Genomic DNA, 17,612 nt, shown 5'->3' with positions numbered 1-17,612 from the left:
GGGGGAGTCGTCTGAGCGCTGATCGCGCGCGCGCGCCGCCTCGCCCGCTCCCCCCCCCCCCCCCCCTCCCGCGCGGTGGGAGGGGCCGTGGTGACGCCGCCATCCAATGGGGCACCGGCTTCCTCCGGACCGAGCGCAGCAAACCCCTCCGTCTCAGCGGCACTTTAGCGCCAGGCAAGTAGGGGACGGCCGTCCGCTGAGCACCCGCCGAGAAAAAAAAGAAGACACAGCGCTGCGGGATTTACCGAGGTTGTCTTCGGCAGAAGAAGACTTCATCTCTTCCTCTACGTTTTTGTTGTTGTTGTTGTTTTTTTTGGGGGGGCGCGGGGAGTCGGTTTGTTGTTTCGCCCCCCCTCTATGACACCGAGTTTTGCAAAGATGAACGTTGGCTGCGTCATCCTCGCGTGCACCTTACTTCTGGCTGCATCCTCGGTGAGATGACTTCTTTTCTACGGCTCTTCTTTCCGACTGACTGTACGGTGGAGGTGCCGCACTGCTGCGGCGCTGTGTGAGCCCACGGAAGTATCTCTGTGCGCGCGTGTGTCTGTGTGTGTGTGCGTGCGCGAGTGAGCGAGCGCGTGCGCGAGAGATACTCACTTTCCCCCCGCAGCGCTGCGCTAAAGGCAAACATGACGCGTGTAATCGAGCTCATTTTGGTAACGTTTAAGGTCAAGAATATTTCAGTCTTGTGTCGCGGTGACAAAACAGGGGTGGGGGTGGGGGTGGAAAAGGCTATTAAAAAAAAGTCAGTTGCAACTCCGCGCGCAAACGTCTCCATGCTCTCGCCCGGATAAACTGCAGCGCATTATTGCGGAGGACAGTGGCTCCTGGAGGGGCTCCTCGGTGCCTCGGCTGCGATCAACTTGGTTTAACGTTATTTCTCCCGCCTCGCGACACACTTTCTGTGACGAACCGGCTCAGCTGACCACTCCTCGGTTATTAAGAAGGATGGTGTTAAAGAGACGGAAAGCTTCCCTTACTTCTAACCTATGTTAATAACAATGCTCTAAAAATCCGCTTCATTTCCCAGGTGTCCACGAGCTCTGCGCTGTGCCCTGTACAATGCAACAGAGTGCAAGGCATTTCCTTCAAGAAAAACAGCAAATGACGTGTGATGAATGAGGTGTTTTAGGAGGATGAAATGTCTGCTGGAGGAACCGTTTGCGTAAATCAAAAGTGTGATTGAAAGCATTTGGCGTTTCTTTGGACTCTGTCACACATGCACTCTCTCTCTCTCTCTCTCTCTCTCTCTCCAGGCCGTATGGACGTTTTAGGTCCAACATTTCTTTGCTAGTCATAGTCATCGACCGTTCTAATGGTGGCGTGTCATCGCCCACGTCGTCGTGACTTGTGCGATCATTGTCCCTTTGGTCCACACATAGGGGCATCATGTGTCGTGGTGATGGTGGAAATCATTACCATTACACACCGTGAGAGTGCTGCGTGCGGGTTCCGTCTGGACCAAAATCGCCTTGGGGAGAGACCCGCGAGTTCAACGTGGGGGCTCAAAAGGCTGCGGGATCCGATCGTGACCCCCGTGGCCTGCGCTTCATTCTACCAAAGCTTAACAACCCGACTTGTTTCACTCCTCAGGGGAGCAAGGCGGGCCAGCCCCTCAAAGCCCCGTGCAGACCCGGCTTCTCCCAGAACTTCTACACGGTGATCGTCTCCAGAGACGTGCTCCACGGCAAGAGCATTCTCAAAGGTGAGCCCGCCCGCCGCCGCTGGATCGCCTTCACCGGCTGACGGCGTCTTCTCTGCCCAGATGTGTCCCCAGACCTCGTGGTGTGAGTGAGTGAGTGAGTGAGTGAGTGAGTGAGTGTGACATATATTCTGACATGTGGCTCTCCATCACCGGTACAAAAGGTCACAACACTCTTTGGAACGTAAGCAGCTCATCCTGCGCACAGACGTGCGTGTGTTCAAGCAGAAAGAGCCAGTTGTTATGATGATGATGATGATGATGACAATGATGACGCCCGGGTTGAAGAAATCTTGGAATGTGATTAAACACGACGCTACCGCTGGTGTGGAACACACTTGATGGGCAGTTTCACTCACGAACCAACAACTGAATCACGCTGATTGCGGACCTCAAATAGGTTACCTTTTCTTTCAGATTGACTAATCAGTCCCCACCCTGCATGTTTTCAGCTGCCCAAAACGCATTTTACCGACACCGTTTGGTGGGTGAGCGACGATCCTCGGCCTCGTTTCACTCTTCCTGTTTTTGGTGAGGGTTGAATTTGTCCGCCATTGGCTTCGTTTCCTTGCTGAGCGGATTGTGTGCTGGAGCCGCTGGGAGCTTCATCTCCGACCATTTGAAATCGGGCTGTAGTTCCGTCAACGTCTCTTGTGAATTTTCACAATGGAAATAAGAAAAATCCCACTCTTTCACATCCTGTTGTGTGTCAAGACCTTAGACGTAAAACTGGATGCGTTTCTTGAACATGGAACCTGTTATATTTTAACCTCTAGGATGAGGACTGCTTCAGCAGTCTGCAGATTTTCACAACTTTGCTTTTAGATACGAGCCCAGCATTATGCTAATTCTGCACTTTAGCCTATTTCTTTCCTCTAACCCATTTCGGCACCGTTCCTCACACTTGCCGGGAAACGGCTCAACACTGCACAATAACCTCAGCTCTCCCCTGACACTCTGCCTTGATGGCCTAATACACTATTTGTCTATTATTAGGTGAAATGCGGTTTGGCCAGGAGGAAATGGTCTTCTCGTTTTTAACAGCGGTTTGAGCAGTTTTCCCCCGGCTGCAGGCGAAACAATTGGCTTATTCTAAAAGGTTGTTTAGTTATTTAGAGGCGGACAAGGACAGTGCAGCCGGTCAGTGGGGAGCGAGTTGGCCTGAAGGGGCTCGCGCCCTTATTTGGAAACGGGTTCAGTTCCTCTGTACTGACCCAAACATTGTTAACAGGGAGGGATGTGTCCGCTCGGATAACATATGTGGGTGCCTTTCTGTGCGGGGGGGGGGGGGGGGGTGTATGGGATCGGGCATGTTGCACACACATACACGTGTGACGTGTCCCAGGGTTGTTATATTGAACTGCATTGGTTGGATTTACCGTTTATGTGCAGCTTTGCTCTTGCTTCGGTTTTATCTGTCCCTGATGTTGCTCTTTGTGGAAATCAATCTGAACGCCGTGCTGTCCTCGCCCAGTTGGCCACTCGGGGGGGATGGTGGCTGCAGCAGCAGCTTTACATTGAGTCCTCATGCAATGATGAATGTGTAGGTGGGGGGGGGGGGGTGTGGCCTCGCTGAAGGTCTGCTCTCCAGATAGTGGGATACAAAGCAGTAGGAAGCTTTTAATACCAACGCCACAATATGTATAACCCCAAACTGTCACCTCCCCAAGAAAACAAATGGGCCCGGCACGAGATGAGGGAGGGGCCGGGACGCTCCGGGGTGGCTGCTGGGCCGCTGTGGTCTGTGGCTGTTGTCTCCCTGGAGAAAGAGACAGTGAGCGATGGTGAGGGGGGTGGGGGTGGGGGGAGTGAACCAGGCCTCATGTTTCCAGTCGCTGAACAATGTGCGGACCTCAGCAGTTTTTATCACGGCGCTTAAGGGGAAGGGGGGGGGGGGAGTTGCTTTTACTGTTTAATTGTTTGTTTGTGGCTACTTTGTTTCTGTTTGTGTCATGCATTTGAAACTTCATCTAATTTAATGTTTTCCAAGAAGGAAATTGCTCTTGGTGCTCTTGCTGCTCTTGGTGCTCTTGCTGCGTACGCCTTACGCAACATTCTGTGGGCTCCGAGGACCATACAGGTGTTTCATTGGGCTTTCTACGAGTGTTGACCTTTGTCCAAGGCGCTCCAGTGCTTCACGTGTTTGAACGTGTGTCGGCGTCGAGGAATCATCGCAGGACGTCTCTACAGCGTCGGCGGTTAGAGAAATGCCGGATGACAAGCTACAAAGGTTCTCAGCCGGAGAGAAAGCTGGTGATGTCGCAGCTCGTGGTCGACGCCTTAAACTTCTAGGTCATTGGGGCACTCTGCAAATTGCATCTGCTTTGGGGCTGATCTCTATTTTACAAGGTCAGGAGCCTATGAGGGAGGGGAATTGATCTGAATCCACAAATGAGCCTGTTACTCTTTCTTCACTCATTCCCCCGGTTTTAGAATCGAGACTGTTCATAGCTTGAATCAAGTTTGATTTGCATGCTTTTGCACAGGTACAACTCTAAACCCATCAACATATGCACCGCACTTTAAACAATGCTGCGGGGAAAGGGGAGTTAACATTAAAAAAAAGGCTTTGGTCCACTTGGATTTACAATAAAATTAAATCCACTACATTCAAGAAAAACATTGGTACGGTCCTTTCACCGCGCCTTCTTTTCCATAAGTGTCTCCACCAGGCTTGAAAGGTCATAATGAAGCGTGATGCATCATTCAGTGCAGGCCCCCTCGGGTCATTCTTTACTGGCTTTACAGGTTAAAACGGCTGTTATTGCTTTGAGGTCGACCATAAAAGACCTTTTGTTGAACCAACTCCCAAATCTCTGAATAAATCATCCCATGCTCCCATGGAGATGTTTGTCTGAGGAGCTTGGCCGCGATTTGGGGAGGGGGGGGCGGGAGGGGGGAGGGCGGTGTCGTGCAGACAGCCCGGCTTCGAGTCACGGTCCGTGCAGAGTCCCCCCCTGGAAAGATAAGCCGTGAAAGGAAATATTCCAGCGATCGCACGGCGCAGTCAGTTGTAAGCCGTGTCCTCGCTCCAAGAGGCGGAACAGACACCTAAGAACACGGACACGGGGATGTGGCCTCGGCACGGGGGGAGGAATTGATGTGAAAATACAGTTCAGTCACGAAAGGTGTCTCTTCAAGTCGCTGTCAAACGCATATTTGAATAGCCAACCCGCGATGGGTTTCGCCCTTTTGCCCCCCCCCCCCCACCCCCCCAGCCGGTGCTGAGAGACAGTGAACAACGCGGCTCTGTGGGATTCCAGATGCCTGGCCTGTCGACACTGAATATCTGGCTTCGTGTTGCCGAGATTATGTGACAAAGGAAATGACTTTGATGGATTTACTGGATTCGAGAAAGCTTGTTTTTTTTTGAGAGAGGAATCAATTTGGGTTTTTCACCGCCTGGTTTTCAGAAACGCAGTAGACGGCCACTTTGTTGTCGGCAAAAAATGAGATTAAAAGAAAAATATTGATGATACCTAAATGCTTTGTGGCAGACAGCATGACAAATCGTGAGTGCTCCTCAACTGAGCGTGCAATATCTGCTCTCTGTCGCCTCGACTCCGCCGGGGCCTCTCTGAGATAACGGCTTGTTTTTCTCTTTCTGTCCCCGCGTCGTCCCCCGAATCAGGAGGAGATGAACTCGCTCTGTGGAGGGGAAAAAAAAAAATAATAATGTGCACTCGCTTCCTTCATCCCAGGGCTTTTCATTTAAAAGTGGTTCTTTCAATCGCAGTTAAAAGAGAATTGCACACGGCGTACTTTAATCTAAAAGATTAATTGGAGGAGGATCCCGCCTCCCGTCAGCTATGCGCTCTCTCGGCGTGGATTTTCCTTTTTTGTTCAGTTCCATCTCTGAAAGTTCCGCACGCGAGATGACATGTAACACGACCCCAATTAGGCTATCTGGCCAGGAACCATATCTGCTGTGAGACAGACAGCCAGCTCGCTGTGAAGCACTGCTAACCTGCTACCCAAAGTGACGGGTTCTCTCACAAGTGCGTCCGGCACCAATAACTGAGGCGGGATTAACTTTTACAGGCGTTTGATAAGCGCGCGTGACGTTTCCCCCCCCCCCCCCCCCCCCCACCCCCCCCCCCCCCCCCCCCCCCCCCCCCCCCCCCCCCCCCCCCCCCCCCCCCGTGACTCACGAACATCCCTCTTGTCCTCCGGAGAGTCTTTCATCTCTTGCGCGCCAGAGGACCTGTGCGAGTGTGTGGCGAGCTGCTGATACAGAATACAGGTGCCGAAGATGAGCCGCGTCGTTTCGTCTTATCTCGCCTGCCTTCTTACCGAACCGCGCTGCGCTCCCGTATCCCTCAAACTCCCTGCAACATGACATGCACGCTGAGCCAATTCCATCAAGCAGGCCACCCAAGATATAGGACACGCCATTACAAAATCCGTCTCATCCTGTTTTGTAGTCATTTTCTCTCTGGAGGCAGTAAGTTTAAAAGAAATAAAAATAAAAGCTGCTTTTTGGGAAACCATTTGTTGGCAGGAATCTTACTGCCTCTTGTTGAGGGCTTCCGTGTGAATTTTATTTGTTGTACTGCACTGATCTCCACTGAGCTCCGCTCGCTGTGCCCTGGTATTGGGGTCCGTCGGTCACGTCGCGGATGCTCTCTCGGAGATGGTGTCCTCGATGACGGCAGAAAAGCCTGCACCACTTCCCGTTTATTGCGGGACGAGGGAAGCAGCCAAACCGTCCTGTTTGGGGCTCTGCTGGTTGAGCTCACGCCGCAGATCGACGTCTCTCCCGACAAAAAACGAAGGTGGGCTAATTGTGCCCTGAATTCCCACCTTCAAACGGAGCTTACCGAGATTTTATCGGCCTTTGGCAGACCTCAACTGTGACTCAAGAGCTGTGGGTTAAATCATGGGGTCATTATGAGGGAAGAAAAGAAGGAAGCCAAAAAAATAGAGCGTCCTTGGAAAAGGATGAATGGATAAGAAAGACAGGGCGTTGGAGGAGGAGTTACGACAAGGGCAAATTTTTTTTTTTTTTAGAAACCGCAAATTACAATTAAACCGTCCTGATGGATGACTTGTCTTTTTCATGCGCTATCAAAGAAGGTCGCGAAAAGCAGTCTTATCACAGAACCCAACAGCATGTCCACTGTCAGCGGCCTTGCATTCTGTGAATAGCAACTGCATTAGTCATCAAACACATGCCTCTAATTGGCCGCCCTCCTTCACAATCGACGCGTAGCAGCATCTCGATGTCGAGTTAGCGATCGGTGGGCTTGATCATCACTGTATTGGCTTCTGTTGAAATGAGCAATTTCCTGGAGACCAGAGGAGACCGCGGCTTCACCTTTTAGCCGTGAGTGTAACTCAGTGTCCGCCGCCCCCCCCCCAAAAACAAGTAAAATTTGTTTTTTTTTCCCGGCTCCAATTATTCACTTGCAGGTCATCCGGCTCGTTTGCACGCTTCAGTGTCATTAAGGTGAAATTATTGGATGCTTAATTATTAATACAATTAACACGAGGCAAAAAAAAGAGAACGGTCTGAAGGGGGAAGTGAAAAGAAGAGAAGAGGGTAAGGACTCAGTGCAAGCCTCGCCTGTCTGAAGGTAATGCAGAAAGAAAAAAAATCTCAGTTTGAACAAATTTTCCAATTTCCCTTATCATCAGTCTGAAATTGTGGCTCTTCAAAGGTGCGATTGGCTTTGAGCTGTTGAGAGCTTTCTTCCTCCAAGAAATGAAATACATTGGGAGATACAAAGCCAGAATTGATACACTGCACAGGCCACATTTGACTTTTATTCACACATGTGACGATTACCAGCTAGTTGTTCCACTTCTCCAAACCACGGCCGCTGTAAAGCGAGCGGCATCATTCGCCGTCGCGATCCGACTCGGGAAGCAAGCGGTCGGCGGGCAGCGCCCCGACTCGCTCGGGCGGGTTAAATAATTGCGCGAGACGTTTGAAAGGTGACGCCCTTGGAGCACTTTTATCTGAGGTGCTCTAATGTATGTAGATTTGACTTTGACCCGTTTGTTTCATGCTTTTATTCCTATTTTACATATCACCTGTTTTATCATTTGTTTCCATGTATTATGTTCTTTCAGTGAGCTCGATGAGAATCACCATCATCATCATGTTGACATGGCAATAAAGTACTCAATCCGGCCTTAAGGCGGCTAATGTGTGCGAGCCCGCTAAGAAGACAGCGTGTCAATAAGACGGCCTTGGAATTTTCTCGCTTTTGAGCCGAGCCAACGGATCCATTTCCTCGCTGCGGGACTAATAAAGGACCGTTTCATCTTATCTAACGGAGCAGTCTGCCCACTGAAAAACACAAACAGGCCTATCTGACATTTCAACGCCGTCAACCTCCCCCCCCCCCCCCCGTTTAAAAAGGCCGCCAACAGGCGGATCGCCACGTGCTCGTCCTCCGGTGTGCGACGAGCTGCCAGAACCTACAGAGAACCCCCCCCCCCCCCCCCCACACACCCAAAGTGTCACTTTATTGATGAATCGCGGCCGGGAGGTTTGACCTTGCGTTGCCACGTGACCCCCCCCCTCACGTTCTCCAACACTCGTGTCCTCAATCTGCGGCACCAGCGGAGATGAAAAACACGGCCCAATCGGAATGATTTACGCCGGGCGGGACGGGACACGTGGGTCCTCCTCTCTGCGCTGTGCTCTACAGCCACTTGTGAGGCCACGGGGCTTCTGCTGTTCTTATCGTCTCAACGAAAGGGGCTGCACTGTCGAGATGCCGTTTTTTGTTCTACAGACTCCAATATCAAAAACGGACCCTCGCCAGAGAGCAGAAGCCACTGTGTCCTGGGGATTAATTCAGCCTGGACTCCCATGTTCGATTAGGTCGCCTGCACGCTCTTGTTTTTTTTTCGCCCGATGCGTGAACACACGTTTGTGCGTTAATATGCGAACACCGAGTACGCTGTGCACGTGTGTGAAGGCAGCGCCCCCATCCAAAGAGTTAAATGGAGAAATTAAAGGATTACAAACAAGCCTGTTAATCCAGCTGTCAATCTTACGGCTCATTAGTAAAGCAGAGGAGGAGGAGGAGGAGGAGGAGGACCTGTTTATAGCAGGAAAGCTGTACACCTGTCAATCAAATAGGAAGGCAGGTTTTCTGCATTCCCATATTCACGAGCAACTTTCATTTCTGAAAGAAACACCGTGGCTTTTCCACTGAGACTCAACTGTAACGTTGCCTTTTCCACACAACAGCTGAAACCTTAAAGAGGTGCAGGCTTTTTTTTATCAAATTGCGCTTCTCTGTGTTGATAATTCAGAACGGCAGCTTTGGTTTTCATCATTTTGGTTTTAAAACCTCCCCATTTGCACTGCTGCTGCTGCCCCGCTCACGAGCTGGCTGCTGGAGGAGCAAACGTTGTCACGCCACTCGACTGCGTGGTGAGAGTGCATTACGCCGCATCAGGAGCCACCGGAGCGAGACTACTTACATCGGACTCTTGTTTTTTTTTTTAATGGATTAAAACCTCGCATTGCACCGCTTACTAGTAAAAGAGTTTATTCTGGGGCTGTCTCACTCTGGCTGCTCTTTGCCGTTTTTAAATAGCAAATGAAAGAGTGCGACTACATGGCTCGCACAGCAGCACATAAACGGTGTGTGTGTGTGTGTGTGTGTGTGCGTGTGTGTGAGCTGCAGATTAGCCTTGATGTTGAAAGATATACAGCTTCTCTGCCCATTTTTCACCAGGCTCCCAGGCGCATAAAAGAAACAGTTTGGGGAAACGATGGCACCATAAAACAAAATAGAAACACAAATCCTGACTCCATGATGGAAAGAGGAGAGCGGGGATTGCATCTGCTATGGCGGCAGTGCTTTTTGGATTTGATTGTTTCAATTTCGACGTCCAAAGCGGGCCTATTTGTGACTTGGGAATGCCCACTGCCGGGAACTGTTTGTCATGCAGCTCATCTCCTCCCATTTGAAGCTCTCTATTCTCTTTTCAATTTAGGAATTGGAAAAAGCTTTTATTTTTTTCTTCGTCTCGTTGTCATGTCTTCGATGAGGTTTCCGCACGTATTCCCGCTAATAGCGGCCGTTGCCTCCCTGAGCATCGGCTGGCCGGCTTGCTTTTGTCGAAGAAGCAACGAAGATGGTGACCCACAGCAGAGGGAACTCGGTCCCACTCTGCACAGACAGTCGGTCGGTCGGAAACGGCTCAGATTCAGATTTCGGCTGATTTGGAAATCTCGATACACGACCGTGCACCGTCCTGTTGTGATGCAGATTTGTGTGTGGGAGGCGGACAAATCGGCAAATATGCTTTGCTGACCAGGATATTTTGCCGTGGAACAGTTCCGCCACATAATCCTCTCGGTATCCTGTTCCCCTCCCAGTCGGCTTTGGGATGACAGAGAAAGAATCTCATCTATTTTATCGCTTACTTGGCTTTCCTGCCATGAATATATATATATATATTATATCTTTGGCACTCCAAACCTGCAGGAGCTCATCATCTAACCTCTGACTCCCTCCCTAATGAAAAGACTCAAGACCCTAAACTAAGCGTGACACATGCACACACCACAACGCACCAGAAGGTAATTCATAGTAGCAGAGGCCCCCCCCGTTTCTGCCTGCATGCCATTATGCTATTAGCCTTGACCTCCTTGACGGGTCTGGTCTACATGATAATAATAACCCACCTGATACGCAGACCTGTGCATGTGTGGCACCCGGCTCACCTCCCAGGGGGGGGGGGCAAAAGGAGAAAGAGAATGACTATTTTCTTAACCTCGTCATGCCTTTTTCTACCGGTTTTTCACTTTTTGGATAGAGGTGCACTGCACCCCAGGGGAAGATTAAAGCGGTTGGCCAGCAACGGGCAGAAATCCACGTGAAGCACCATTACCACGGCGAAGATGTCCCAGTGGCGCTCACAGACGTGTCTTTTGTGGTCCCTGCATTACAAGATGGAGGTTTCTTTTCTTCAAATACGCTTCAGCTTGACGTTTGGCATCCTCGTCTTTACTTCGCGAGGGGCTGGTAATTCATTGAAGTACAGAGGAAAAATCTGGGGTTGAGAGCCCCCCCCTTTTTTTTTTTGATTGAAATATGGGAGCAAATCAATAGAGCCCTCCTTCTCTGCTGGCAACGTGCAACGCAGACAACATGCTGGTTGCATCGATCACAGCTTCAGAAGAATCACATTTTTCCTCCCCTGCTCCACTCCGTCTCTCTCTTTGTGCTACCTCCCTCCCCCCCCCCCACCCCCCTCCCCTCCCTCCTCCCCTCCATCTCTATCTCTTGTCTCTTTTCTCTCCGTTGCCTCGTATAGGTTTTCAGATAAAAATAATAGTTCTGAGAACCAACAGACAAGAGCGGCACAAAGGAGGAGGAGTGGGGGGGGTGGTGAGAGAAGGGGCGTTAGGTGTGTGTGTGTGTGTGTGGGGGGGGGGGTTGTTTGTGACAGTGTTTGAGCTCTGCACCACAACCCCGACAGTGAGACAATAAGAGGCTATCTGAATATCTGTGGCCTCTGTGAGAAGAAGCCTTCTTCTTGCTGTGGAGAGCCCGGGTAAAGGGAACGGGGGGGGGGGGAAGGATGCAGCCATCTTGCCTGCGTCATTGTGACCACAAACCCCCGGGGCTGCGGCAGAGCCGAGTGATGGCCGCCTATTGCACGAATGCAGCGTCAACTTCATGGCTTTTTGTAAACCCATCGAGCATCGAGCATCGAGGCTGAGCCGAAACGGAGACAAATGAAAAGATGCCGGACAGCGGCTCCGTCGTTGGTGGTGCTCGGCGTCTGCCGGCGCCTTCGGAGATTATTGCGCCGACGGCATTTACGTACGGCGTCTCCCCGGCGTCTCCCCGGCTTTCGATTCGCAGCCCGCAGGTTACAGGCCGGACGGTCGTTTCTGATCTGGCCGTCACTGCACTGTAACCAGACGTCGAGAGCGCTGAACACTTTGAAGCCGCCAGTTAAACGTCCTGTTTTGAATGAGCCGCGCCGCCCCCCCCCCCCCCCCCCCCCCCCCCTCGGGGGCCACAAGGCCCCGCTGTGCAGCGCTCACCTGTCATGAATAAACACACCCCCGTGTGCGTGGGTATGTGGTGATTCACGGCTCGATTTGCATCTGTTGTGTTTCGCCGTTCCTTGATTATATGAAGCTAGTGCAACACCACATGACGCTTTGACCATGTTGATGATTTGTAACCAGTAGCTTTTCCTGCTGGGGTCGGGCTCAAGGCCCGTACAGCTCATGGGAACCAGGGTGGATGTTATACAAGAGCCTCTTCCACCTCGAGGCCCTGCAGCGCGTCGGGGAGGATTTGGAGGAAGGCCTGGGCATCAATGCAGTCATGTGATTGGCTAACATCGCAAGCTGCACAACGGTGTCTACTAAGAAGTAAATAATTACAACTTTGCGACTGTTCCAAAGGCAATTAACATGTGCTCCGCGTCAGGATGTGCAGAGTTAATTCGATGCGGTCTTTGATGTCGATGTCAATTGTCATATGAAAACATTTGGAATAAACAAGTTATTATGTTGACCATTTAATGGCTGAATGAAATCCTGAAGCACTGAAGTCTTGACCTCTGGCTTTTAATAATATAGTCGACCTGTTCATGGTCTACAGGGGATCTAGATGGATGAGTCACTATTCTTGCTTCTTGAACATTATTAATATAGCCCCCTTAACGATTAATATCATGGCCGACATCACCTTATAGCCCTTAGACTTAATAGCATGCCTTAGCAATAGCAATAGCATAACTGTGCCATTCATTTTTCTGGTAAACTGGGATATCTTGACCCAATTAGAATTTTGAAATGCAGACCCGAAGACAATGATCCAGAATATGTTCTGTTGTTCTGGTGGTTTGGTTTTATTGTGAAGTATTCCTTTAAGACTTTAGTCTGACAGTGTGTTAAATCCCTCCCTGCACTCTGACGTGTGATTGTTGTTGAACATCCTGAATCCCTTGCACTCCGCCTCTTGCCAAAATATGTTTCTCAGTGAATGTGTGAGAAGTAATTAAAATAATTAGCCGAAGGCTGAAAGGTTGATTCAATTAAATGTACTGCAATAATTCCTTTTAAGGGCCTGCCTTCAGCATTCGTGTCAATCCATGTAATTCTACTCCTAGTCAATCTTGGTACAAACTTGGACTTCAATCCTAACGCGGCGTGCGCTTTTCTCTGTAATTCAATCAAATCTTTGCATTCATTTCTCAGCCGGCCGACTGGTGGAAAACGCCAAAGAAAGAACTCTGTCTCGTTAATAAGCGTCAACAGAGACTGGCGGTGCCGACGTGTGAGCTGTACCCTGCAAATACTTAAAGATGCTGTTTTCACAGCAGTCTCCTAATCATCACCCCCCCCCTCCAGTTATTATTTAATACGCAGAAGCCACACTTCATTTCAACCATATGCTTGGGATGTTAGTGACCAGATATCCAGCATCTAAGCACACACACACACACACAAGCAGATTGACAGAGAGACGAGATCATTTTATATGCCGGTGTAATTCTATCAAGTTAAGGGATCAGTCATGGATCATACATGGATCACTGAGCCCCCCCCCCCCCCCCGCCTGTTTTTATCTTCTCCCTCAAAAGACTTTTAGATCCAATTTGCAGTCCTCTCTGTGCCCGAGTTGCCATCTTCCTCGACTTCAGTGCGTTCCCCCGGCCTGAAGCTCTGTGTGAACTTCTCTTCACACTCTTGAGATTGTGTCTGTCGTTCCGGGCAGAAACGGAGCAAACGGGGGGGGGGGGGGGGGGGGGGGATAAGATGTGGGCAGTGGACATGCTTTCTCACTCTGTTTGCGGGAATAGTCGGTTCACGATAAACCTACATGTGTTTGTGTTTTCCTATAGCGACACAGAAATACACGTATACATGCCGTGCGTGCTTGAGCTTCCCACCCTGCTTTCCATAATCTTACCAAACACCACCACCAAGTCAGAAGCGAGGCCCTTGTAGGCTGCATTCTAAATACTCTCAAGGCTGGAGGCAAAGCAACATGAATTTCAATGAATTATTAAGCAGGATTATTTATTTACTTCCTCTGCACCCCGAACCACCTAACTGGCAAATCTACATAGCATTTTCTCTCGAACCTGTAGCACATTTGTATGCATAATTTACTCTCATGGCTGAATATTTTCTTTTAGGATGTCGAGTTTAGTCTTCCCCCCCCCCCTCGAACGCCTTCGGGGATCAGCCCACGAGGACTTTCGAATTGCGTTTGAAGCTGTTGTCCTAACGGACTTTGATTGCACATCGCACCGCACTGATCTTCGCGACAAGATTGAAAAGGTCAGTTAGCGTAACTCCTTTGTCAAGTGGGGGCCTGTGAATTTCGCCGCGTTTTAGACAAATACCATCGTGTGCAGCAAGTGGTGGTGTGTCCCGACCCTATGTTGATGTGTTACTGTAGTTTCCATTAACAGATTATTGCGACATCTTAAAGGGGTAATCAAATATGTATACAAACCTCCTGAGCAAACAACCTTGGTTTATTACGAAGTTTAAATGAAATGCATTTCGCCCCCCCCATCGCATGGTAAACATCATTATGTATACGTAATAAAGCCCCTCTGCCTCGATGCATTAATGGTGCGTCACATCAAACATGGCACCCTAATAGATGGCAAACGGGCCACGAGTTACTGAAGCACAGGGTGTGTGACCTATGCAGATAGCAAGCAGAAGTAAGTGTAAATCAAGTTTAAATGAGATGACGCCTCCGTTTCCTGCAGGGGTTTCGTTTCGTGGCCATTCATTCAGTGTGATAAGGTGTGTGTGTGTGTGTGTGTGTGCGCAGAGACATCAGCAAGACTAACACTGCGGTGATGAAGGGGGCAGCTGGAGGGCAGTTGGATAACATCAGGATCCTTCTGATATTACTGCCAGGGGTGCCTGATAGAAATATGAGTGTTTTGTATCAGGGCTGAATCGGCTAATGGATGCACCCCTCGGGGCAGATAAATGCACATGAAATGTCTCGTATTACACGGGCTGTGAATTCTGCGGGCCAGAGAGACACCTTGTCTTTTACAAACGTCTTAAGATGAGGAAGGAACTACATGTGGCACGCGTGTGTATTTTAAACAGGGGAAGAAAAATAATCTGTATTCGCTCAGACGCTGCAACAGTTTTTTTTGGAGATACACACACGCACGCTGCAAAGCCCCCCCCCCCCCCCCCCCCCCGGTACTCTCTCACTCACTAAAGTAGTGTTTTCAATGCAAGACCAGCTGAAAAATAAACAAATAAATGACACGCAGAGATGAAAAGTCAAGCGCAGATTGCTTTTATTTGGATATGAACCCAGAAACCAATTCTCGGTGCGAGCAGAAGGCAGAAGGACTCCCCCCCCCCCCTCCCACACAAAGGGAAGCGCTTTCTGGTGTTCGGCTGCAGCGCGACGCCGCCGCCACGAATAAGATGCGCTCCTTCCCGTTGGCGGCGACGAGCTCGAGTGTTTTTGTCATCAGATCATAGTATAATGATGTGTTGTTGTTGTTGTTTTCAATCCCCGTTATTATGACACACCGAGAGATTATATGGAGAAACTTCTCAAATTGAAAGGGCGCAAAAAAAAAAAAAAAACTGATTCCCCCGAAAAATCTGTCACATGGTGCAGTCCAAGATTCATTATGTGAATGATTTAATTTTGTTTACCAAGACACAGTGGTTAATGTGTAAAGAGAGGAATAACTGCTCAAGAAGATGCTGTAAAAGGATTTGTGCGTTAATTAAAGTTGAACATTTAACAAGGTTTTTTTTTTAAAAGGTCTGTCGGCGCTGAGTGGGGTTTAATGGGTTTGTGCGGTAAGCAACCACGCTGCTCTGTGATGGCTTTGGGTCGTAGATGAACTTAACTGAATTATTCATGTCAGCCATTGTCCATCTCGCCGTCTTGTTACTCGCCAAAAATGAGGACAAATCAAAATCTTACGATGCCTTCACCTAATTGTTCTTGTTTCAGATGAGTGTAGTGTCGTTTTATAAGGAGAAAAGCATGTGTCTTTACTACGAGGCATCCAGCCAATTATTTTCCTTCCCGAGATGGTACGGCGCCGTGGCAGTTTCGCTCGAAGCCCTTTGAACTTCCCCCTTTTTGCTCGCGCACTGCGCTGAAGAAAAGTGTTTCATCTGATTCGTTACGCGGCCCCCGGAATGAACAGGCGACCTCCTGACCCCCCCCCCCCGCTCTTCTGCGGCCCGGTGTGGCCGACAGCGCTGCGTGGCGTCCTCTCTTCCACATGTACAGCGCCGAGCGGAGTGGGGCGCCGCGGGAAGAAGCTTGATGCGGGAGCTCTGGCAGGGGCCTCCCCAGGGGCGGCGGGGGTGGGGGGGGGGGGGGGGGTGCGGGGCTGGATGCCTCTTTGAAGTGCTGGTGGGAAGGTTAAATACCAACATGGTGGTGTGAATGGAGAGGAAAAGAGCTAAGCTTCGTGGTCATACGTAGAGTTCTAAATGCCAACCGAGTCATATCCGACCGAGTGGTGCTGAGCCTCGGCTTACATGGCCGACAGCAGCGTCACAGGAAAGGTATTATTATTGACAACAACGGCAGGCTGAGGCACTCTGGCATAATATCATGTGAAGGATGCGACAGGGGAGCTGCGTCAAAGATCTCACCTCATGGCCGCCGCACCTCGCCATCCACGGCACGGCTTCCCGTATCTACGCCGCCTTTTCTTCTTCTTTCATCCTGTTTCTTCCTGGCCTGCTCTTTAACCCCCCCCCCCCCCCACGTACACACACCTCCCCACACCCCTTGCCTCATTATTCACTGCTTTCCCAGACTGCACTTTGTGGTGGTCTCCTGTCTGGCTCGCGTTGAACGCTCCTGCCTGGTGTATTTGTTTTACCGAATCAAGGCCACAACAGTGAGCCCCGACAGGTCCCTCCATCACGCCTCGGCCTCGTGATTGATCTCAGGCGGGCTTTCGGGAGAGTGAGGACTCAAGAGACAAACAGACGAGAGGCGCGGGGAGCGGCTCGACGGCACAGACGCAGGTTCTCCCCCCCCCCCCCCCCGTTGATAGCGGACATCAAGGTGAAAGCAAAACGGGTGAAGTTTGCACGAAATCCGACTTGCCGGCGTTGAATTTTAAGATGAAGCAATTTCCAGCGTGTTTTCTCTGCTTTCAGATGTGAGCGCTTGCCCTAAAAGCCCTTTTTATCAAACTTCACACTTATTTAGATTAGGTTCCATCAGCCCATTAGCATGAATGCTGTGGCCCCTTGGCAATAGTGCTGCTTCTGACATCCAGCTCAATCATTTAGCCTGGCGAGCGTCCATGTCCAGCGTAGAAAGATGGCCGATGGGCAGGGGGGAGGCAGCCTCGCTACATTTGTACCAGCAGCACAGCGCTGCAGACATCACATTGTGGGATGCAGGACGAGATTTACAATCGTCTACATGGCTCTCACAGCTTTGAAAATCCGACGCTTTTGATTCACCAAGCTCCTTTTTTTTAGCACAAAAAAAACCAGGAAATGGCCTCAGCTGCTCTGGTTTGATTTGCCAAAATGTGTGAAATGGGAACCAAACCGCGCCCACCGCCTGCTTCCTTTTGCACAGAGGGGCTCCTGGTGATGACCAATGACAACAGCGAGGTCTCAGAGGGAGGTCTGAGTAACAGATTACACGGATCACTGTGTACGTGGAGGACAGCAGGCTCGTGCATCGCGCACGTGAGACGGCAGAGGGCAATGAGAGGCGATGAGAGGAGGGCCGCCGAGGCGCATTGTTTGTCCTGAGATAAAGGTACTGTTATCCCAAGCTGCTTCTCTCTCCCCCCCCCTCCTCCCCCCACCCTCCCCCCCTTACTCTAGATTTTCCTCCAGCCCTTTTCCTCATGCCTTTCCCTTCATTATCTGCTGTCATTTCCATTGTTCCCTGGCGCACTTTGACCTATCGTAACACTT

General features: G+C 50.3%; 1 protein-coding gene across 3 annotated transcripts in view; it reads left to right on the top strand.

Moving 5' to 3' along the window:
* The first annotated feature begins 339 nt into the window (after positions 1–339).
* The window catches only part of cdh4 (cadherin 4, type 1, R-cadherin (retinal)), a 144,229-nt gene continuing 126,956 nt past the window's right edge, over positions 340–17,612 (top strand). The window contains exons 1-2 of one of the 3 annotated variants that reach the window (XM_037489826.2): positions 340–432; positions 1,594–1,705. In XM_037489826.2, the coding sequence (XP_037345723.2) occupies positions 358–432; positions 1,594–1,705 (187 nt within the window). In that variant the 5' untranslated portion in view covers positions 340–357. Of the gene's footprint in view, positions 433–1,593; positions 1,706–17,612 lie in introns of those variants that run through there. The other 2 variants (XM_037489824.2, XM_062563820.1) reach the window with 2 other exon arrangements.

The sequence above is a fragment of the Pungitius pungitius genome, chromosome 8, assembly GCF_949316345.1.
Source record: "Pungitius pungitius chromosome 8, fPunPun2.1, whole genome shotgun sequence".
NCBI lineage: Eukaryota > Metazoa > Chordata > Actinopteri > Perciformes > Gasterosteidae > Pungitius > Pungitius pungitius.
Note: the sequence above shows the minus strand (reverse complement) of the source record. Positions and strands in the feature narration are given on the sequence as shown.